Genomic DNA, 24,028 nt, shown 5'->3' with positions numbered 1-24,028 from the left:
CATAATAAAAGCACATCCAATCTGAGGTTTTATTAGTACTTTAGAAAGACATGATGGTTAACAATCCTTTCATTTTTCAAGGAGTATATTAAGAAAAAGATGTGCCCATTGTAATTTTTAGGACAAAGAATTTTGCATGTGTTTTACTCCCAAACTGTTGTTTATAATTCCCAATATATCAAACAGGGAAAATACTCTAAAAATGCAAGAATTAACTACATCTTCACTTAAAGTGAACAATGAGGCAGGCACTATCATACAAACATAAGATCATACAAAGTGGATAACTACTAAAACAGAACAAGCAAGCATGTTTTTAAAACTTATTGATAACAGATACAATAAAACTATAAATCACTTTTTAACATATAGGATCAGTCTTCACTTGAGGCACCCATAGGTAATATAATATGCAAAACTGATATGAGATTTTTGATCACATGACTCTATCTGGCTCCAATTGCTTGCTTAAGGACTGACTTAGTTACGAGGCAGTCACCTGTACCAGAACTTGGCATGCACTACTACTTTATACATGACACACCATTATAGTAAAAGTCCACTATTTTCATGACGGCATGGACCATCATGCTGGTTAGAACGGACTCGGGTATGGTAGAAGGCATCTGCCCATGGCCTTTTTCGCAAAAACCCACAGCAGGTAACCTACGTGTCCAACAGGCAACTTTTTATTATTTTAATCTATTAAAGAAGAATGTCGAGACAGGAGGGTAAAATAACTGGTCAAAGATGAAAAGATAGAGGTGTGCTTGGAGAACTTGTAGAGGCCCACAGTCATATGTTTGCCCAGGGTCTCAAACAATGAATCTTGGTTGTATCTACAAACATTACATGACTACTTAAGATATGGGATCAGGAGCCCTTAAAGTACCACCTTTCCAAGAGATTTCTATGAGCAATGACCAAGAAATATGTACTAAGGCTAATGTCTACAGGAGGTTAATGTGAAGTTTTACTTTAGATGAAAGAATCACCACATCTAAAATTGGCCTTCAGCTGGTCCCAAACAGAACCTACTTGTAATGGTACAATAGAGAAATAAAATGATCTTTGCAGTGTTTTGAGCAATGTCCAGTTAAAAAGTGTGTTTGTATTAAGTAGGGCTGCAACAACTAATCGATAAAATCGATTATAATCGATAATGAAAATCGTTGCCAACGAATTTCATTATCGATTAGTTGAATCGATTTTTATCGATTATAAAATGAGGGTTTTTTCAGAGCAAACGCTCTGAAAAATACCCCTCATTATATAAACCGTTTCAGTGACTCACAGCAGCAGCTCCTACTTACCAGTCCCTCCCTGTAATCACTGTGACAACTGGCCCCGCCCCCTTCCTTCTCCCAGAAGGCCAGAACCACATGGCTGACACACTCATCTAACTGTAAGTATAACATTAATATTTGGGCTGCTGAAAGTTAGGGGAGGTGGGGGTTAATTTAGGGGCAGTTATGGTTAATGCGGTGTTTAGGGTTAATTTAGGGGAAGTTATGGTTAATGGGGTGTTTAGGGGCAGCTATGGTTAATGGGGTGTTTAGGGTTAATTTAGGGGCAGCTATGGTTAATGGGGTGTTTAGGGTTAATTTAGGGGCAGTTATGGTTAATGGGGTGTTTAGGGTTAATATAGGAGCAGCTGTGGTTAATGGGGTGTTTGGGGTTAATTTGAGGCAGTTGTGGTTAATGGGGTCTTTAGGGTTAATTTAGGGGATGCTGTGGTTAATGGGGTGTTTAGGGTTAATTTAGGGTAGTTGTGTTTGATGGGGTATTTAGAGTTAATTTAGGGGTAGTTATGGTTAATGGGGTGTTTAGTGTTAATTTAATGATGAGGACTGAGGGTTAATTTAATAAAGTTAACTTAAGGCGCAGTTAGAGGTAAAGGGGGGCAGACTAAGGGGAATCTAAATCCTGGGGGCAGTGAAGATTAACCCAGTACTTATTTATAAAAGTATGGTGTCAGTGTGATGCGAACAGGTCTGTGACTCTGAGGGGACTATGAGATATCTGGGGGTATAAGGCATATCTGGGGAGGATGGAGTGACATATCTGGGGGTATAAGGCATATACGATATATAAGGCATATGTGGGGAGGGCAGCGTGGCATGTCTGGGAGGCAGTGTGGCATGTCTGGGGAGGATGGAGTGGTGTATCAGGGGGTATAAGGCGTATCAGGCACAGTGGCATATGTGGGGGTAGAGTGGAGTGGAATATGTGGGAGGCAGCGTGGAGTGGAATATGTGGGAGGCAGCGTGGAGTGGCACATGTGGGAGGCAGCGTGGCATATGTGGGAGGCAGCGTGGAGTGGCATGTCTGGGAGGCAGCGTGGAGTGGCATGTCCGGGAGGCAGCGTGGAGTGGCATGTCTGGGAGGCAGCGTGGCAAGCCTGGGCTCAAATGTGCATGTGGGAGGCAGGGTGGAGTGGTATATGTGGGAGGCAGGGTGGAGTGGAATATGTGGGAGGCAGCGTGGAGTGGTATATGTGGGAGGCAGCGTGGAGTGGTATATGTGGGAGGCAGCGTGGAGTGGTATATGTGGGAGGCAGTGTGGAGTGGCATATGTGGGAGGCGGCGTGGAGTGGCATATGTGGGAGGCGGCGTGGAGTGGCATGTCTGGGAGGCAGCGTGGCAAGCCTGGGCTCAAACGTGCATAAATTGGGGGGCTGGTTGGGAAATAAAGACAAGAAATGCATTTTATCAGGTTTTTTTTTATTCTGCGTTTGTATTTCACATCATTTGTTTATTAAATTATTTTAAATAAATGAAAAATGTACATTCATTTTTTTATCCGATTAATCGAAAAAATAATCGGCCAACTAATCGATTATGAAAATAATCGTTAGTTGCAGCCCTAGTATTAAGCGACATGGACTATACAGTATATGCGTTGATGATGCACTCCCATTTCTTTGTTTATAAGGCCTTTGGATTTTTTATTTTTTTTAATTTACATGCCAATAAGAGATTTGTTTTACTTTGGGAAAATATTTCCTATTTTTCTCTTCCCATTCATATCTCACACCAGAAGGCCTACTGATTACAGTATATATGACGTCAAACTTTATGAAAGACTGTTGATGACAAAAAGCTAAAAAAACACAGAAAACCCTGACTTAAATCCCATTGTGGGAGAAGAAAACCAACAATAGCAGAATGTCCTGCAGTGCTGACTTGGTGCTAGGGTAGCTAATGCAAAACGTAAGCACCATTATGAACATCAGTGGGTTATCCAGTTTGTCTGCATTGTCTGTATGAAAATGGTACAATAAATCTGCAATTGTAACATTGAGTAGGTTGTAAATGATTTATTACAGAGAACCTAAATATCTACTTCCTAACTTCTACACTGAAAAGAACTTGTCTTTTAAAATTGTCCTCTAGCTTCAATCATTGCATTATATCAGGTGAAGGAGCCCACACTAAGTCACCCAAATCCGTTTACAATAAGCAAGCTTATTTTTTCTTTTTGTCGACATCCATTATCACAGGGGTTGATAAATTTGAGCCAGACAATAAAGTTAGGAGCCAGCTTTTTTCTTTCCCAGTTATGGTTTTTATTTTCCTGGTGCCCGGGGTTTTGCCAAAACTTGCCATATGCCAACATGCATTTATACACTCTGACACCAACAGACACACGCTAACATTCTACACTCATGTACACAAATGCTAACATACACTCACATACATACTAAGATTATATGCCGACATACACACTCATGCTAATGCCATAACATAACAAACACCATACACACTAGCACCACACTCTTATAAAACACCCGGGCACACACACACACGCCAACACTATCCATATGTGAAAATACACACTAACACTATGGACACATACTTTATTATCTTGTATTTATATAGTGCTAACAAATTACACAGCGCTTAATACAATACATACACTGGATCTTGCACTGCAATACATTAGACATACTGAATCTGGCACTATACATTTACACACATACTAACTCTAGCATTATAGATATAAACACTGATACACACATATATTATGCATATACACACGGACTCGGACACTACAGTACACTTAAACTGACTCTAGCACTATACATATACACAATGAGTGTTACACTATAGTATACAATCACACTCACATATTCTACTCTCTCTTCCCCCTCACCTTGGGGAGACCAGCCACACCACTGCCTATCTTTTACCATCGTGAATCTGGCACCTTGCCCTTTTCTGCAAGGGTGTGGTGAGGAGAGTGCTGGGTTTGTCGAGCCCTGCATTATTATAAATTATAACAGCAAATTCATAATTTACCTCTGCAGATGTTTTCAAACCATTTTTGACCCTGCAAAAGTCACCACACTGCTTCTAATGCTTCTATAATGGGGGAAGGAGTACTAGTAGATAGAGTGGGCAATCATGCCAATCTTGATAACATGGAACGTCTTCTGTTGCACATTATTAATTTAAAAATCCCTTTTACAAAACTTTATACGTGAAAGGGTCACTTGGAATAAAAGGACAGGGAAAAACTACCACCAGAATTTCCACTCAACGTCGAGTTAAAGGGATAGTGTGATGTCCCTGACATTCACTCTAAAGCAGAACGCATATTATAGTATTGCCAGTCATAGCAGCATACAAAACATGCATCTATAGCAAAAAAATAAGTAAAAACTTAAGTAATTAATAGTATGAAAACAGAACTGTAATCTGTTTGCACTGCATGTAGCTGCAGGCTCGATATTATGAAACAGACAAGACAGAGGCTGATCTAAATAAAGAAAATCAATATTAGCCTTATCTACATGTTCCACCCTAACCCACAGTGTGCTGCACTTTCCTGCTGTCAGACCGAATCCAGGTTTCTCCTAACCTTTACAAGCTCTTATATTACAGAAAACTTGTAAGCTATTCATTAATCAAATGCTACGATTGGCCGATAGCAGGCAATTACACAGGGCAAATTAAAAGGTGGCACAAATCTTATCAACACACTAAGTGCAAAATCATCATGCTTTTAAAAGGTGCTCCGCTAGTTGGGCCATTCTTCCTTTACAACGGTGAATCGGACATTATGATGTAAGCCATGTACAACATAGAATTTTCTCGCTGTAATTGTCAGAAAACAAGGGGTACAATCATTAATGCAGAGTCCTGACAGAGAGGGACATGTAAGGCAGTAATACCTGGAGTCTTTCCTTATACCTTTCGTATAGAAGACTCCACATCTTTTTGAGGATTACATTTGGCACCAGTGAGGGGGAGATTGTGCAAGGGAAACACCTGTCGGTAAGGACAGCAGGACATTTTCATTATTTGGAGTGGACTCTTAAAAGAGGTCTTGCTGGATTTGGAACTCTAAGAATGTGTGGGTTTTTTTCCACCTAGGTCAGGTGGATGGCAACGTTCTTGTGCCATGTTCTGGTTTCATGCAACCAGAGGTACGGCTGTCAACAGTCCCATGTATTTATTATGATCAGTGTCGTTGTGCATGGTGTAGATAATACACCGATTAGCCACAACATTCTGACCACCGGCAGATGATGTGAATAGTACTGCTGATCTTGTTATCATGGCACCTGAAAGTAGGTGGGATATATTAGGCAGCAAGTGAACATTTCATCCTCAAAGTGGATGTGTTAGAAACAGGAAAAGTGTGCAAGCATAAGGATCTGAGCACCTTTGACAAGGGCCAAATTGTGGTGGCTAGATGACTGGGTCAGAGCATCAACAAAACTGCAGCTCTTGTGGGGTTTTGCATGGCCAGTGCCTATCAAAAGTGGTCCAAGGACGGAAAAGTGGTGAACTGGCAACAGGGTCATCGTGAACGTGGGGGGGGGGTTCGAAGGCTGGCACGTGTGGTCAAATCCAACAGACGAGCTACTGTAGCTCAAACTGCTTAAAAAGTTAATGTTGGTTCTGATGGAAAGGTGTCAGAACACACAGTGCATGACAGTTAATTGCTTATGAGGCTCTGTATCCGCAGATCAGCCAGGGTGCCCATGCTGACCACTGTCCACTATGGAAAGTACCTACAATGGGCACGTGAGCATAAGAAGTGGACCACAGAGCAATGGAAGAAGATGGACTGGTCTGATGAATTGAGTTTTCTTTTACATTACATGGATGGCTAGGTGCGTCTGCGTCGCTTACCTGTAGAACACATGGCACCAGGATGCACTATGGGAAGAAGGCAGTGTGATGCTTTGGGGAATGTTCTGCTGGGAAACATTAGGTTGTGCCATTCATGTGGATGTTACTCTGACAAGTACCACCTACCTAAGCATTGTTGCAGACCATTTACACCCTTTCATGGACTCATTATTCCCTGATGGCACTGGCCTCTTTCAGGAGGATAATGTGTCCTGCCACAAAGCAAAAAATGGTTCAGGAATGGTTTGAGAAACACGACGAGTTCAAGGTGTTGACTTGGCCAAAAATTTCCCAGATCTCAATTCAATCAAGCATTTGTGGGATGTGCTGGACAAACAAGCCCGATCCATGGAAGCACCACCTCGCACCTTACAGGACTTAAAGGATCTGCTGCTAATGTCTTGGTGCCAGATACCACAGCACACCTTCAGTCTCATTGAGTCCATGCTTTGACATGTCAGGGCTGTTTGGCCAGCAAAAGGGGGATATACACAGTATTAGGTTATCATAATGTTATCGCTGATTGGTGTATACACATCTTTTTTGGCAGCACTGCTTGTTTGAGGTGACCCTAATTGTTTTGGGAAGCCTTTATTTTTCTCTGACCATGTCACAGCCTGGGTTGTCAAAAAGAAATAAAAAATGATATAATAACTATAAAAATTATCCACCCAGGTGGTATTCTTTGTTTAAAAAGGGAAAAAGCAGAAGGGCAGCAGTGAGAGGGGGGGGATTGTGCAAGGGAAACGTCTGTCGGTAAGGTGCAGGACATTTTCATCTTGTACATTTGAAGACGACTCCTCAAAGGAAGTCTCTCAGGATTAACAGCACAGATTTCAGCCCTCACGATCCGCTCCCTGATCAATGTGCCCCTGCTATTGAGTGCCCAGGTGCACAAATAGGACAGCTGACAACTATGCTATTTGTATATCGCATTTTGGGACTCTCAGTGTCTCCAGAGGAGTTTAAACAGTTACGCATTTATTTGAGCATAAAACAGTCTATAAAACTGTTAATACTTAAAATAGATCTGAAGTTAGCATATTATATATAATATATAACCTGCCATGTATCTCAACACCAGCTTTGCAATTAATGGGTACAATATAAGTGGTTTTAGGCACATACCTAGACATCTTTATTTACCTGGGATCCAACAAGTGTTTAGTGAAAATGGTTCAGAAAGATGCAGTTACACTGACACCTAGGAACCGGTAACCACGTGCATACCGGTTAATTCTATGACTTAAGCACAAGATATACCATGTAAGTGCATATGTGTGTTATTAAACTATATTAAAAGTCAATGAATCAAATTAAAAAAAGATTACCATATAGACAGCTTTTTTCAGGTGAAATTTCCACCTTAAGCAACAAATTAGCTCACCTAAGTTTGGGTATGTATTTAAATTCTATAGCTGTGCAGCTTGTGTGGCCATCAGTCATCTGGAGACGCAGCATTCTGGGAGCAGCCTGGGATTCTTCATTATCCTTTGGAGCCGATACATTGCGGATTTTTTGAATTTGCAGCACACATGGGCCATCTACCTGTAAAAAGGAAGTCATACAGCGTTGATAGAAAATAAGAGAAATCTATGATGAAGTAGCAAACATGCAGATTCACATAAATGACATGCAAGATATTTTACTGGCTTGTGTACAGGAGGTGGAGTCCCACCAATACCCCAATAAAAACCAAGAACCCTCCAGAAACCCAACACACATGAAGCTTTAAAAGTTTTCAGTAACCTTTATTGTGATGCTTGTTTTTTGGGCGGAATAACGTCACTTAAAAGGGACACTCCAGCCATTATATGTACCATATTTGCTTGAATACAAGGGTAGTACTTGCATCCTTCTACTATATCAAGTCCCACTCTCATCTTTTATGCTCTCCCATCTACAAACCATGCATTTCCAATCAAAATATAAAGCACCGTTTGGCACAGATTTCATAAAAAGTAAATCCATCAATATGCCTGCATTCACTCGGCTTTGAAGCGTATCTAATGGCTTTCTTTAATCCTTCATTAGCAGGCTTTGCCCGAAAAAGTGAAATTGACATTTATGATTTTGTGTAGCAAAAATTAACAGAGGCGTATTAATGTCAGCAAATTTAACAATCTGCCAAGAAAAATTATTATTAAAAATAGCTAGTTTCATATAGCTACGATAAACCACTGAAAGGGGTGCTTATCATTCTCGTAATTAATGCAGCCTGTTAAAAATAGAGCTAAATAAACAGCGGCACCTATTTTCAGTGGTGTCAAAGATGAAGCGTATAAAGTAAAAGACCCCACGCTAATCAAAAGGTAAAAGGAGCTGCCGCAAATCAAGGTTACATCCAACCTGGTTCCATCACAAATATGCAAAGCCACATGTTGCGTCAGCAGACCTTGCTGCTAGTAAAAGGTCAATTTGTAATGCTTCATTGCGGCTATGACAGATGTGGCTCCGAAAAAAGTAATTCGGAGACAAAAGCTAAACAGTTTGCCAAACGGTGAACGCAAGGTGTATGGATACTTTCAGATTGTAAGTTTGTTTGTGCAGGGCTCTCCTCACCTTTTCTTTCAGTAAGTCAACATTGTTATGTCTGGTTTACCTGATACAGGAAAATGGTACTATACTATACCGTAAATCAAATAATCTGCCAGCCTCCCCCTGATTCCCCAACATTTAGTTCCTGTAGATTGTAAACTCAATTGAGCCTCACCTGTTTCTGTTAACCAAATTGTTATGCTATACACTACCTGTTATGTCCTGTCCGCCCATTGTACAGCGCTACGGAATATGATGGCATTATATAAAGCAAAAATAATAATAAATCTTAACTTCCCATTTCACTTAAGGGGAAGAAAACGCCAGATTCATTAATAGAAAATATGCAGCATAAGTTAGTTACAGTATCAACTTAACATTGTTTTATTACCGAGCGGCAGGGCTTCTACTGCATAAGTTTGGCCCTCTGGGCACCTTGGCACAGTTCACTGTACACACACACACACACACACACATTTGTGCAAAACACAGTTTAAAATGTGCTGCAAAACGCAGCAAAAGAAACGTATTTCACAAACTGATGTCACAGAAAGATAAGTCATTAGCTAGTTTCCCTTCATTAATTGAGTTTCCAGTACAATAAAATAAAGTGTTCCGTGTACAGAAAGTAGTAAGAAAGTGGACTTATGAGTTAGCGCCAATATAGGTGCGAAATGTGTTCAGTCTCTCACCCTTTAATTCACAAAATCCATTCTTACAGGAACAGATGAATAAACAAGTGAACTTTTCACTAGCTAAGAACTACAGGGTGGGGAAAGGCATAGCGGGAATTCTGATTTCTCCATGCATTTGTAAAGGGACAAAAATATTAAAAGGGGACACTGAGCTACTGTATACATAAAAGTGGATATGATGGCTGAATTGCCCCTTAAACTTCCAGTGAATAGCCAAACATTTCAAATACTGTAAAGCACACATTAAAAATAAATCAATAAAAGTCCTATAGGAAGTGTGTCACAAGACCTAGAACAACATCTTAGGTAAAGATGAGCTTGGTAATTGAAAACATTAAGTAATATTTGAGCAAGACAAATGCCATATGCAGACACACAATCAGCAATTCTGTAACAATGTTTTTGCTAAATGCATCATCTGCGGCTGTGGCCCAGAATACAGGGGAAAAAATGGAAAGACAAAATATGCAACTTACTTAAGTTATCATTAAGATTCAAAGCAATCAATCTAAAGTACACAAATTCTGCAATGCGTATTTCAGGAGCAGAAAAGGACTAATTTGAAAAATCTTCCTTGATTTCCACAAATGGCAGCTGTGATTACATGCTATTGAAGGCTTATACTGCCATCTAGTGGCTACAACTCAGTATGCATGCAACCAAGTTATTGCTCCCGTCATCTAGGACGTCGCAAGCAAACAGACATTGCACTACGTCCACATCTTTTACTCCTCAGCACACTTTAGCTCCAGTCACAGCAGTAAAACCAAGAAAACGTTACATGCTAACAAATTTGAGATTTTACAAGTTCAAATAGTATTCAATGTGTATGTGTAACAAAATCACATGGCTAAGTTAACTGTGAGCTAAATGTTAATGGATCGAACACCTTTACAATCCAAGTGACAGGAATGACCTTGAAGCCAGTCATGTAAGGAAGGATCTCCCCGAAGACTATGGAGTCCTTGGGACAAACAAATATTTCAAAAGCAAGACCATAAATAATTTAGCAGTGCAAAAAAAGATTTTATTTCTACACCTTTTAAAGTACTGAATATGTTTCAGCTCATCACAGATTTAAAGCAACAGAAAACCCTCCGTGCACTTTGTCCCCTACATCACCATTTGTAAGGAAAGATGATGCAGGCATTTAATGAGGTGTATAAATCAGCTCTGTTTTCTCACAAGGAACACCTAATTATGATTAGTGGAAAGCTTCACTCCAACCTATACTGCGGCTCTCGCAGCGACAACTTGTTTGCACTGTGTGCTGCTGCTGTGACTACGGTTTCCTCCGGGTAAAACTAATGGAAACTTTTGTTGTAATAAAGACCTTGGGATTATCAATGAGAATGCTTAATAGACTCATGATTCATAAATGGCTGTTCAATAAACTGTGCTGTGAATGTGATCTGATTAGAGGCAAAGGCGATGAATAATGCATCATGGGAAGGGAATTCAAGTAATAAAAAACATTATATTAGAAATGCTATGGCCCTGACAATTTACACATGTAACAGCTCAAATTATTCTGTTAGCAGGCACTAGCTGAATTTATTCCTCACATAACCTTACAGTTAATGTGAATTTATTTAGAAAGCAGCAGAAAACATCACAATGCCTTACACCAGGGGTTGACAGATTTTCTTGTTCAATATTAAACTCATACTAACACTGAGCACAAAAACCCTTCTTGGCGCCCAGGCTTTTGTGGGGCAAGGGGGTACAACCAGCCGTTATGGTGAATCCAGCACCCTTCCTGTCCTGCAGAGGTGCGATACGTAACCCCCTGATCACCTTGCGGCCTCCACAGGAAAGGGTGCTAGATTTACAATGGCAGAAAATAGGCAGCAGCTTGGCAGGTCCCACCAGGTCAGAAGGGGAGTAGTGTGTGTGTGTATGTGTGTTTGTGTTATATATAGGGCTGAAACAACGAATCGATAAAATCGATAATCGATAACGGAAATCGTTGTCGACGATTTCCGTTATCGATTAATCGAGTGATCGATTCGTTGTTGGCTCCTTTTACTTACCTCCGCGAGCGTTCCCCGCTTCCGCTACTGCACTCTCCGCCTTCTTTTAGTTCCGTGACGGATGTGACGCGTTCCGGAGGTAAGTATTCTTCATGTCTGTGCGAATCGCTCTGTGCGAGTGGCTCCGTTCTCACAGAGCGGTTCGCTCTGTGCGAGTGGCTCCATTCGCACAGAGCGATTCGCGGGGGTGGGGGTGGGGTTTCAGGGGATGCAGGGCAGAGTGGGGGTGGGGGGGCAGGCCAGGGTAGGAGACTGAGTGCAGGGCAGAGTGGGGGTGGGGATGCAGGGCAGGGTGTGAGTGTGGGGGCAGGGCAGGGTGGGGGTGCAGGGCAGAGTGGGAGACTGGGTGCAGGGCAGAGTGTGAGTGTGGGTGCAGGGCAGAGTGGGTGCAGGGTGTGAGTGTGGGGGCAGGGCAGAATGTGGGGGCAGGGCTGGGTGCAGGGGCACAGTGCTGGGTGCAAAGTGCCAGGGCTGGGTGCAAAGTGCCAGGGCTGGGTGCAAAGTGCTGGGTGCAAAGTGCCAGGGCTGGGGCAAAGTGCTGAGTGCAAAGTGCCAGGGCTGGGTGCAAAGTGCCGGGTGCAAAGTGCCGGGTGCAAAGTGCTGGGTGCAAAGTGCCAGGGGTGGGGCAAAGTTTCTTGAACAGTAATAGTCCACTTCTTTTCAGAATGTTTGGGGTTATTTTGTTTCATAAATATTGTGTTTGGGTTTTTGTACTTTGAAAATATTGTTTTTTTATTACATCATAACAAAATAAGAATGTTAATGTAAATTTTAAGTTGTTTTTTAACATCCAGTTCATTAAATTATTTTAAATAAACTAAAAATTTGCATATTGTTTTTTTTTTTATCCGATTAATCGAAAAAATAATCGGCCAACTAATCGATTATTAAAATAATCGTTAGTTGCAGCCCTAGTTATATATATATACACATACACACACACACATATTGTGTTAGCCAGTGTGTCCATGAGTATAAGAATGTGGTTTTAGCGTGTTTGGTGTTGTATATGTTACAGTATGGCATTAGTCAGGGTCTATATGCCAGTATAGTGTGTGTTTATTAGTGCATGGTGTTAGCATGCGTGTATATGAGTGTAGAACGTTAACATATGTAATGTGTTAGTAACTGTATGATGTAAGTAAATGGTTAAACATACAAGTTTGAGTTTTTATGGTGTAAAATACCCCGTCATGAAGGCGTTAACAGCAGTACTGGAATAAAGTGGTCCGGCACTAAACAAATGTGTGTTTTATGTTGTATTGCCCCGATAAACATTATTTAACTGCAGACTAGGGGGTAACAAAAATAAATAGATTTTCTGGTAACAAAAACGTTGGCTCCTAAATATTTTGGCTGGTTCCCAGATTCAAACCAAAGTTTGCTGATCTCTGTACCAACATACTTATACACACACACTAACATGCACGCTGACATACTAACATACTTACTTTCTCTATGTTACTGTGTGTGTGTGCGTGTGCGTGTGTGTGTGTGTGTGTGTACACACACAAAGCATTTTGTACCTCTACTTTTGCTGGCTCTGGACAGCTCTTCTCCTGCCTGCTCCCTAGCAGTCATCCCATGCTGCCTGTGTCCGAGCGCCAGGAAACGACATCATTTCCCCATGCTCAGACTCCGTGTGCATGCGGGGAATGAGGGAGCAGGGCCAGCGGTATGTCAAGGGGTCGTGAGGGTGGTACTGGTCAGGGGGCTCCATTACAGAACGTACAGTGCTCCCCTGCAAAACTCTAGGTGCCAGGAAGAGATTTCTTGTCACCATGGCAAGCTGGCAGTGGGGGTTTGTCGAGTGTTAAAAGATGATGACAAAACCACCGGAAACTGCAGGTAAAGCAGGACTTCAAGGCAGCAATTCAGCCATCACACACACTTTAATGCACGCGATAACTACGTGGTCCCTTTAAGATCTTTTTAAGTTTTTGTTTTCTGCAGAATCTCCCCATATGTAGTTACCCCATAGATATCCTATTTGCAGGAGACGTGTTCGGCCAAACACTTCTCTACGAACACGAGAAAAAAAAATACACTTTGAAGTGGTCTCTTTAGATTATATGGCAACATTGCCTGCTTTTTTGTCGCATGACAATTAAGTGTCCCCTGCACAAATTTGAATGTGGGCAAAGGTTTACATCTTTCTAATGCTGCATTTAGCTATAATAGCGTTAACTTAGTAGGTGGAACAGCACTTTTAAAGCTCTGTAGCAACATATATAATTAACCCTCCCAGAAATATATGGGTGTGTAAAGTCTGTCAAAGAAATGCACTGCTGACACTCGAGGCTATTAATAATAAAAAAGGGAAGTTACCCATTTATTATAGTAATTGTTGCTTAAATATATCCCCTAAAGTGAAGGGGAAGGCTTCCTTGGAATAACTTGTGGTTTTGCCTGCACAAAAAAACCAAACAAGAAGCAGTCACTTTTTTTACTTTGATGTGATTTTTTTGTTTACATAATGCCAATAACGTATGCATCATTTTCCATATCACGTTAAGCATGGCATACTTGGACTGGCAAAGCAAAAAAAAAGTGAGGGTTAGATAATACAAAAAACACAATCTATGCTTAATACACAAAACAAACACAGTAGAACAAGCGTGATCAACAGAATATTCAGCAGTGTTGTGAGTGATGTATCCAGGTGGTGAATTACCAGTTGGTAAAATAGCCCCCTCAAACAAAACAGTAAAAGTTATATGTACATTACCGTGTGTCTATATAAAACCTTTTCCCCTTTATATCAACTATATTCAAAGTTGTAACATACAGTATATTTATATATGTTAACAGTGCTTGTTCCTGTTTCAAACATTGTTCCAGTATTAAAAAAAAAATAAAAAAAAATCCTTAAAAACATACTAGATTAAAAAAAAATAATGCACAACAAAAAAAATATACATAAAAACCCATACAGATACAAAAATATGGGTAGGGTAGTTTGAAAAAGAATCTTCCTGGACCTCATGGCCTTTTAAATCAGGCAATGCTAATTTGAAATGAGTGTGGGACAATTCCACGGCTAATTGCTAGAATTCCACTCTGCCATTTCAATGCAAATGAGGCAAGTAAACTCATATGATCCCGATGCATAGTTAATTTTATATTGCTGTAGTTGCATTGTAATAATGCTTCCCTTCTGCGAGCGTGTGTCTCCGGCTGATTGATGAGTCCCATTGGAGGAAACAAAAGCTTACATGAAGATCTGAGAGGAACAACAACAATGTGACATTCAAAATCAAACTAGTAAGTGCCCTGTACAAAAACAATTTCCTTTAAGTGGAATAGCTAGGGACTGGGTTTGTTTTCGCCAACTAAGTCTGCAGAAACACATCTCGGTGTCATTAAACCTATACTTCGAAAATAAAACAGGTGTGGAAAGACATCATGATCTCTGGAGCAGAACCTTCTACTGTTAGATAAGAAAGGTTGTTTCAAAGTCTCCCGAAAAAAAGGAAAAAAGCTGTCTGGAATGTCTGAGAGTTTCAAAAAGAAACGGTAACCAATAACTGGCAGCTATATAACAACAAAAATAGAACAAACATTCTGCGTGAGAATTTTCAGTAGTTTCATATTCAACTTGAAAATTGTCTGACATGATGACGTAGCATGTACAGTAAAATACTGATCAGTCACCTCCTCTGGTTGGCAGCATAGTGATATTTTCTTGTGGTTATAATCACATAAGTTATTTTTACTTAAACTACAAGCTTCTTCAGGAATTTCAAATCAGTTGAAATAAATTTAATGAGAATTGAGTTGTAAGTGTGGATCGAAAAAATACAAGTGGACAAACCGAGTACTCAGAGTTATTACTATTATATGCGATATCTACAAATAGAGGGGTAGCACCCTGTGGCCCACAATTATGTTACTTTTCATTTTCTTAAGTGATAAAAGAGGAAACCTATAGCTTGAATATAAAATGGTTTATAGTCCAAGATCATCGAGAGCCTCTGCCGTTCTTAAAACTTCTAACAATTCACCCTTAGGTGGAGTATGAGCCACAATGGGCATGACATGCTTGAAAGTTAGCGGTGCGTAGCCAAGACCCGCCACATTTGTTTCTGCAAATCTCCGTTTTTTCCCAGTATCTATATACTTAGAGTTGTCAATCAAAGGTGATTTTTTTTTTTTTTATTAGCTCTGTGAAATCCTCCACTGGCTCCATATTTCCCTATAGAATTAAATTTAGAATCCTTGTACTAACACATAAGGGCCCTCCATAACACTGTTCCCCCATACATTTCTTCACTCATAAAAAATACTCTTCTACTCTATATTCTCCCCATGGGCTAAGGCTCTCCTCCTAACTTATCACCTCTTCCTTTTCCCATCTACAAGATTTCACTCGGACTGCCCCATATTTCTGGAACGGACTTCAACCGAACCTTTGGCTTCCACCCTCCCTCCCAACATCTAAAAAAAAATAAAAAATCTCAAAACGCACTTCAGAGAAGCCGCACCATCTTAGCTGCTAGAACTTCCTTGTCACTGATACCCAACACTACCTCTCACCCTCTGTATCCCTTGAATATGTATTCTAAGAAGCGCTGCGTAAATTGTTTGCGCTATTCAAAATAAAAACAAAAAATAAAAACAAAAGATCATGTAATATTTCTTGGGAGTCAGTTTAACCCCTTCAATCCCCTATAGACATACCGGGACGTCCAAAAAACGCCTATTAAGGAACCCCTATGGACGTCCCGGTACGTCCAGCCCTTCGTGCAGCATCAGAGACACATCCCTGCCGCTGCACGGGAGACCAGGCTGTCGTTTGACAGCCTGGAGTCCTCACTGACAGCAGAAGCCCACTGCTGTCTGATCTCCTGTAACAGCTTCCGGCATGAAAGCCAGTAAGCTGTTACATGGTAAACTGCCCGATCGCGCGGTTTCAAACGCACGATCGGGCATTCCCTTCTGGGTTGCATCCTGCAAGGATATCCTGCCCTCCGATGAGGCACAGAGACGCTGCGATCTCTATGCAGGTCTGTGAGGATCTGCATAGAGATCACAGTGTGATCGGTGCAGGGGGATCGCGGGGAGGCGAGTGAGAAACCATGTCTCTCACTCCCCCTCCCGTCCTGAAAGAGAAAAGCTGGAATTTTTTTTTAAAAAAAATATTAAATAAATCATTAAAATAATATAAATACTAAAAAAAATTATAATGTGAGCTGTGATGTCATTGTGACATCACTGGCATGTTCAGGAGGTCCCTAGGAGGACCTCTTACCATTTCTGTGTAAAAATAATATATATAAAATACAAAAAAAAATGTCAAAAAATTGAAATAAAAAAATATATATAAAAAAGAAAAAAATTATTAAAAAACCTTACTTCCCATTGCCCTAGCATAACATCTAGCCAGTATAGCCCTCCTGCCCCCGCTCACAACCCCCAAACCCGTTAAGCCATAGGCATAAAAATTATACAAAATTGTACACCTTATAGTATGCTCCCTGGTGCTGGGAAAGTCTGGCAAATCTATATAAATTAGGTATTTCTGAAATCAGGACACCTGAATTGATAAACTTGGAGGGGATTTTCCATCACTTTTGTGAGGATTCAGAAGGAAAATGTAAAAAAAAATTATTTTTCTAATCTTCGCTAGTTTTTACTACATTTCTCATTCTAAATTCTCAGCTAATCATCCAACTATGGTATCAAACGAAAGCTCTATCTCTCCTTGAAAAAACAATATATAGTTTATATGGGTACACTATTCACAGGAAAGGAGAATCATCGCTAAACCGACATACCCCAAAAATGGCAAAATTGCTCCGGGCTTTGAGGTACCAAAAACCCCTGGGATTGAAGGGGTTAATTCAGCAAGGAAAAATCCACAGCGCCATACTCTTATAATGCTTTTCTCAAGCAGACTGGTTACTTGATATTTTTTTATGTTCTATATAGGGCTGAAAAAACGAATCGATAAAATCGATAACGGAAATCGTTGTCGACGATTTCCGTTATCGATTAATCGAGTGATCGATTCGTTGTTGGAGCACTCGGCTCCTTTTACTTACCTCCGCGAGCGTTCCCCGCTTCTGCTACACACTCTGCAGTCTCCGCCTTCTTTTAGTTACGTGACGGATGTGACGCGTTCCGGAGGTAAGTATTCTTCATATCTATGTGCGAATCGCTCTGTGCGAGTTGCTCCATTCGCACAGAGCGATTCGCGGGGGTGGGGGTCCACGGCGGGGTGGGGGTGGGGTTTCAGGGGATGCAGGGCAGGGTGTGAGTGGGGGGGCAGGGCAGAGTGGGGGTGGGGGGGCAGGCCAGGGTAGGAGACTGAGTGCAGGGCAGAGTGGGGGTGGGGATGCAGGGCAGGGTGTGAGTGTGGGGGCAGGGCAGGAGACTGGGTGCAGGGCAGAGTGGGGGTGGGGATGCAGGGCAGGGTGTGAGTGTGGGGGCAGGGTGTGAGTGGGTGCAGGGTGTGAGTGTGGGGGCAGGGTGTGAGTGTGGGGGCAGGGTGTGAGTGTGGGGGCAGGGCTGGGTGCAGGGCAGAGTTGGAGACTGGGTGCAGGGGCACAGTACAAAGTGCTGGGTGCAAAGTGCCAGGGCTGGGTGCAAAGTGCTGGGTGCAAAGTGCCAGGGCTGGGTGCAAAGTGCTGGGTGCAAAGTGCCAGGGCTGGGTGCAAAGTGCTGGGTGCAAAGTGCTGGGTGCAAAGTGCCAGGGCTGGGTGCAAAGTGCTGGGTGCAAAGTGCCAGGGCTGGGTGCAAAGTGCTGGGTGCAAAGTGCCAGGGCTGGGTGCAAAGTGCTGGGTGCAAAGTGCCAGGGCTGGGTGCAAAGTGCTGGGTGCAAAGTGCTGGGTGCAAAGTGCTGGGTGCAAAGTGCTGGGTGCAAAGTGCCAGGGCTGGGTGCAAAGTGCCAGGGCTGGGTGCAAAGTGCCGGGTGCAAAGTGCTGGGTGCAAAGTGCTGGGTGCAAAGTGCCAGGGCTGGGTGCAAAGTGCTGGGTGCAAAGTGCCAGGGCTGGGTGCAAAGTGCCAGGGCTGGGTGCAAAGTGCTGGGTGCAAAGTGCCAGGGCTGGGTGCAAAGTGCTGGGTGCAAAGTGCTGGGTGCAAAGTGCCAGGGCTGGGTGCAAAGTGCCAGGGCTGGGTGCAAAGTGCCAGGGCTGGGTGCAAAGGGCTGGGTGCAAAGGGCTGGGTGCAAAGTGCCAGGGCTGGGTGCAAAGTGCCAGGGCTGGGTGCAAAGTGCCAGGGCTGGGGCAAAGTGCTGAGTGCAAAGTGCCGGGTGCAAAGTGCTGAGTGCTGGGTGCAAAGTGCCAGGGCTGGGGCAAAGTTTCTTGAACAGTAATAGTCCACCTCTTTTCAGAATGTTTGGGGTTATTTTGTTTCATAAATATTGTGTTTGGGTTCTTGTACTTTGAAAATATTGTTTTTTATTACATCATAACAAAATAAGAATGTTAATGTAAATTTTAAGTTGTTTTTTAACATCCAGTTCATTAAATTATTTTAAATAAACGAAAAATTTGCATATTGGTTTTTTTTATCCGATTAATCGAAAAAATAATCGGCCAACTAATCGATTATTAAAATAATCGTTAGTTGCAGCCCTAGTTCTATATACAGAATGTTGCTTATTTTGCAACTATGCAAAAAACATTCCAACATTAGAGATAAAAATTACAATAGCAGTTAAAACCAGTTTTTTGCTTTGATAGCGTCACAAAAAATACATGCACACCCTTTGTGCTTATAGTGCCTGTGCCTTTATTCTAGCTCTCTGATCCTAATGCTTAAGACATTTTTTTCCATTTGTCACACATGCAGTCGTCAGGTGATAAGCTGGTAAGACACAGCACATACTCTTCTCACCACCAGTCAAGCCTGATTTACTTCACCAACTAAGCCCTCCCCAGAGCTTTCATAAAACATGCTTGAGCTGCTTCTGTCAGATACGCACAGCGAGGGATGGAGGATATATGGCTTCCATGTGACTTGAAATGCAGAAACATGCAATTTTAACAAAATTCCTTGCATGCATTTTCCTAAGAAATAGCCCTTTAAAACGTTAAAGGACAAGTAATGTAGGGACCTACTTACCTTTTCGACTTTGCCGCCATTAATGTCACCAGGGAGAAATTTCTTTCCTATGCTTCTCAGATCTGTCTAAAAAGAAAATGAAATTACAGTAGCACAGTGTGTGTCAAAACATTGAAATTCCATTGACATTTTGTAACATAACACAAAAAGGCTAATGCCTTGACATGAGGACCAGCAGCTCTTCAGATGTTAAGAGGACAATAAAGCTAGTGCTGCAACAGTAATGTAATGTGTGTGTTAACAGTTAGGATGGAAATATGAATAAATAGCTAGCTACAAAGATATATCTTATAGGATACACTAAAATATGGAGATCCCAACTCAGAGCTGTCAACTAAAAGAAAGGGAAGTGAACTTGGAGTAACTTGCAAGTTTGAGATTCAAGGAGTTCGTTGTTAATAGGCTTTTATTAAACATGGACAGTAATACGCAGTGAAGCTCGTACAAGACTTCAACATCCACGTAAATAATTTAAGCAAGCGGAGGTGTGTCACTAATAAAATAGGAAAAACTATACTAACAAGAGGATTCCAAATTCATTGCACCTTAATAGTGTGGTTATTTCCAAGCCCTACACACTCCGGTTAATGAACCAATGTACCTACGGATAGGATACCTACCCTACTTACACAGTTAAACTGCTGGCTTAAAAGATATTCCATGAACATATTATGTCACTGCCTCAATCATTACACTGTAATGCACACATTGTAACTGTGTCCTGCTTCAGGTGATATGGTTGATAAGGCACTGATCGGAAATGTTAGAAAGTTCTGTGCCTATAAATGAAACAACCTGTTAGCAGAGGTACTATGGGGCAAGCATAGTGGAGTACTTTTTTTTTTTTAAATATTGTAAACAACCTCAAAAAATGTCAGTTTTATAAACATATTCAGGAACAGAGCGAGTTTCATACTTTAAGTAGGAAGTATCACAACTGCCATAGAGAATTTAGCACTACAAATGATTTATCACTTGCCAGGATCACACACATTTTCATTAATTTCCCCCGATGCCTCAGTGAAGCCCGTACTGGTATCCCACTGATCCATGAAAGGACTAACATATGCTGCCTAAAAACTCTACTGATTTAGCAGGCTATGCATGAAAAATCATTTTATAGAAAAAAAAAATGAAAATGCTGTTTGTATGTGTAACAATTAGGAATGTGGATAGTCTGGACCATCATAACTAATGTAATATAGCATACACAACATTATAACCTACATTTAAATATTGAAAAACTATAGCCTAAAATTATTTCGTAAACCTCAAAAGGGATAGCTCCAACATGACGGAAAAAATGGAACTACACACTTGCAGACAGTGACCAATAGGATGTTTCCCTTGATCAGTAGATAGGATCTAATATAATCTGCGAGCCATAAAGAGCAACCCTTATTCATCAACACCCAACCTCAGCTGATGGGCTGTAGATGCACACTGATAATGCTGCTCATATCTGCCAAAACGCTGCAGGGATACACAATTCGTATCTGCATGTCCCGGGCAGGTTTTTTTCCCCCCACTTAGCCCGGCAAGGGACTTGTATCCTCCTTGAAGTCAGCCCGGATGATATCCGGCACGATGTTCAAGCCCTCACCCAGCCCCTTTTGTTTCTGGCTGCAGGCTTGGAAGAGGAAGTAAAAACAAATTTTTGTATCAGGACAACTAGATTGTCATGAGGGGCAAGTAGGTTACCATTTAAGTCCCCTGAGCTGTCAGCAAAAAATACAGAAAATTAGGTGCATCTCCTTTTTCTGATATATTTTAGAATGTTGCTAGCTCTTTTAGGTTCTTAAACGCCCCAGTACACCCACATTACAGAAAAAAATAGTTACTTGCTAGTAGCAAAGGTAATTGGTTATAATATATTAAATCAAACACTCTAGAAGCAGTTACAGGTCCCTCGTGGGCAGAACTAAGTAGTACTTGTCAATTAAACAAGGATAGGAGGGGTGACCAAAGATTTATTCTGCCTAAAAAAAAAATAAAAAAATGAAACAAGTAACTCCACTAATGTTTTGCAGAGCATGTGTATAGTCCTTGCAAAGAAAAGGAGCTGGGTGAGGGCAGAAAGGATTCTGATAAATCCCTTTGGGCATTTGGAAAGAAAAAAAGCACCCACACATTATACATTTTTTTTCAGGACAATAAAGGCTTTCTTTAGATCATTGTTTTGATCATATTTAATTTACTAATTTTACTTGTACTAATGGAGAAACTTGCTAAATAGATTCTATTTGTCCTGAGTTTAGAACTACACAATGGTTTTGTGTTTTTTGGGCGTGTGTTATTGCTTTTTCTTACAAGTTATAGGGCAATCTGGTCATCCTTCCTCCATGTCTTATTTGGGACAGCTTTGAAGCCAGCCAATTCAATTTACCCCATCAAACCATATATTTTTGAATTTTAAATGCTGGTATTTTACCACTTTCCATGCACTTATTCGATCACCAGCTTTCATGGTAATAATTTTTTGGTGCTTCCCCCCCACACACACATTGCACTTTAGGTATACACTTACAGCCCCTGGTATATGTTACTGCCAAGCAACATACCAATATGTATGCACTGATATCTCCTGAGTACAGTAATACCACTCATGCACAGATTTGCCGTGTTGTTTGGGGGCTAAAAGGCCACAATTTGGAGGCGTGCGTTTTTCAACTTTTTTGACATCTGGTCACCCGGTCCGTGTTCTATTTGGGACATCTTTGATTCTATGCCTATTCAATTTTCCCCATCAAACCACATATTTTTGAAAACTAGATATCTCAGGGTATTTCATATGTTGATATTTTAACATTTCATGCTACGATTTTTGGGAACGTGCTCATAGAAAATTAAAAGATGTTTATTTTTATTTTTTTTATATTTCAATGACTGCTTTCTAAGCTTGATTAAGCCAAGACGTGCCAGGCTTGTCATCGGTCCTTAACTGTATGTTTTTCCATGAAATCACATCATTGGTCGTTAAGGTTAAAGTGTAAAAACAATAAAGCAGCTTACAAACAGTTTCCCCTGGACATTACTAATATAACATGGAGGTAAACGAAAAGCATTTAAAAGTTTTCAATGTAAAAAATAAAATGAATGCTTTTTTTCTTCTTAAATATAGTTTGTTTGAGAAACAACTAAGAGTCAGAATAACCTTTTTCTGGTTCATGTTTGATGTCACTAAAACATAGAATTAAGCCAACTGCTTGGTTGAAACACAAATCAGTACTGCCATGCTTTAATTAACATAAGAGACTGGAATCCAGCAGAGAATTGCTTTAGCTCTGTAAGAGATGAAGTACGATGGTACAAAAGGTTATTAAGTACCATTACTGCTTTTTATTTATAAAACTATACTTACATATTTTTATGGAAAGAGGATTTATTGTATTCAATCAGGTTTTAGCATAACAGAACATACACAATAAAAAACCTCCGTAAAACGTTGTCTAAAAGGCTTTGCTTTTAATAAGATTAGGATTTATGGAAAGTATGGCCAGTATAACTGAACCATGCTATTTCTGTCTGATTTACAATGAAAAGCGTTTTGAACTATAAACATTAGGCAGCAGTGCACAATGAAGACTTATGCCGTATATTGGCAGCTGCAGGTTAGCTGCTGATTTTCCTGGAATTAGAGTCAGACTGTACTCATTATTCCATGTGATTAAACTAAATTTACCTAGAATGCCTCCGTAATATGGTAGGTTTCGAGCTATAAACAGGGGCGTAACAATTATGGTTGCAGGGGTTGCAACTGCGATCACCACTTTAAAAGCTGCCAGCTGCAGGTAACACTGCATCCATTTCCTGCAAGTGAGAGAAACATGCAAGCCTTTTGTACCCAAACAGCTTGCCCGCACTATCTTGGCCTCCAAAGATAGCACAGGCAAGCTGTTTGGGGGCAAAGTTGGCACTGAAACTGTTTGCTAGCACTGTGGTACAGAATGCTTGGTGAAGTCAAGGAGGGGCCAAGACAATTGTTGCACAGGAACACTGCGGTTTCTGGTTGCACCCCTGGCTATCGCATCAAACAGGATGTGACCTACATCTTTCTACAGTAGTTTTACATGAAGCACAGATAAAAGGCCACATCTACATTATTTCATCCAAGAAAGATGGACATGAAAATGGATCTTGTCTGTAAGATTTTAAACAGCAATTATTTTAACCAAAATAAATGAAATCTCAAAATATAACATTTGTAAGTCAAAAGTTGAACCTACATTGAGGGCAACAAGGAGAATGGCACTTTTATTGACTTTATCTGATGCAGACTTGGAGACTTCAGACTTGCAGGCTTCAAACCCCTCTTCTGAAAGATACCTGTAAAAACAGACAAAATAGATCTAACTTTAACGTATGACACAATAGCCAATATTTTAACAAATGGCTTGCATACAAATTGCCATAATTCAAAAACCATCTATGTCCATTGAAGCAGGACTGTTAACCAGCTTACATTAATGTAACATATGAATATATAACCATTTCTACTTTCAACTGCGTTTAGGTATCACTCTTAACCCCTTCATGACAATGGTTGATTTTA

General features: G+C 40.9%; 1 protein-coding gene across 1 annotated transcript in view; it reads right to left on the bottom strand.

The window, feature by feature from the left end:
- The window catches only part of LOC149299855 (tudor domain-containing protein 3-like), a 67,969-nt gene extending 44,174 nt beyond the window's left edge, over positions 1–23,795 (bottom strand). Inside the window, exons 1-3 of the mRNA XM_089485933.1 lie at positions 23,703–23,795; positions 19,477–19,542; positions 7,531–7,691 (exon numbers count right to left, since the gene is read on the bottom strand). Coding sequence (XP_089342059.1) covers positions 7,531–7,604 — 74 coding nt within the window. The 5' untranslated portion in view covers positions 7,605–7,691; positions 19,477–19,542; positions 23,703–23,795. The remainder of the gene's footprint in view (positions 1–7,530; positions 7,692–19,476; positions 19,543–23,702) is intronic.
- Between the last annotated feature and the right edge of the window lie 233 nt (positions 23,796–24,028).

Source organism: Sceloporus occidentalis, unplaced genomic scaffold, assembly GCF_023333645.1.
Source record: "Sceloporus occidentalis isolate IW3139 unplaced genomic scaffold, rSceOcc1.0.p SCAF_27, whole genome shotgun sequence".
In the NCBI taxonomy this organism is placed as follows: domain Eukaryota; kingdom Metazoa; phylum Chordata; class Lepidosauria; order Squamata; family Phrynosomatidae; genus Sceloporus; species Sceloporus occidentalis.
This window is presented reverse-complemented; position numbering and strand designations above follow the sequence as displayed.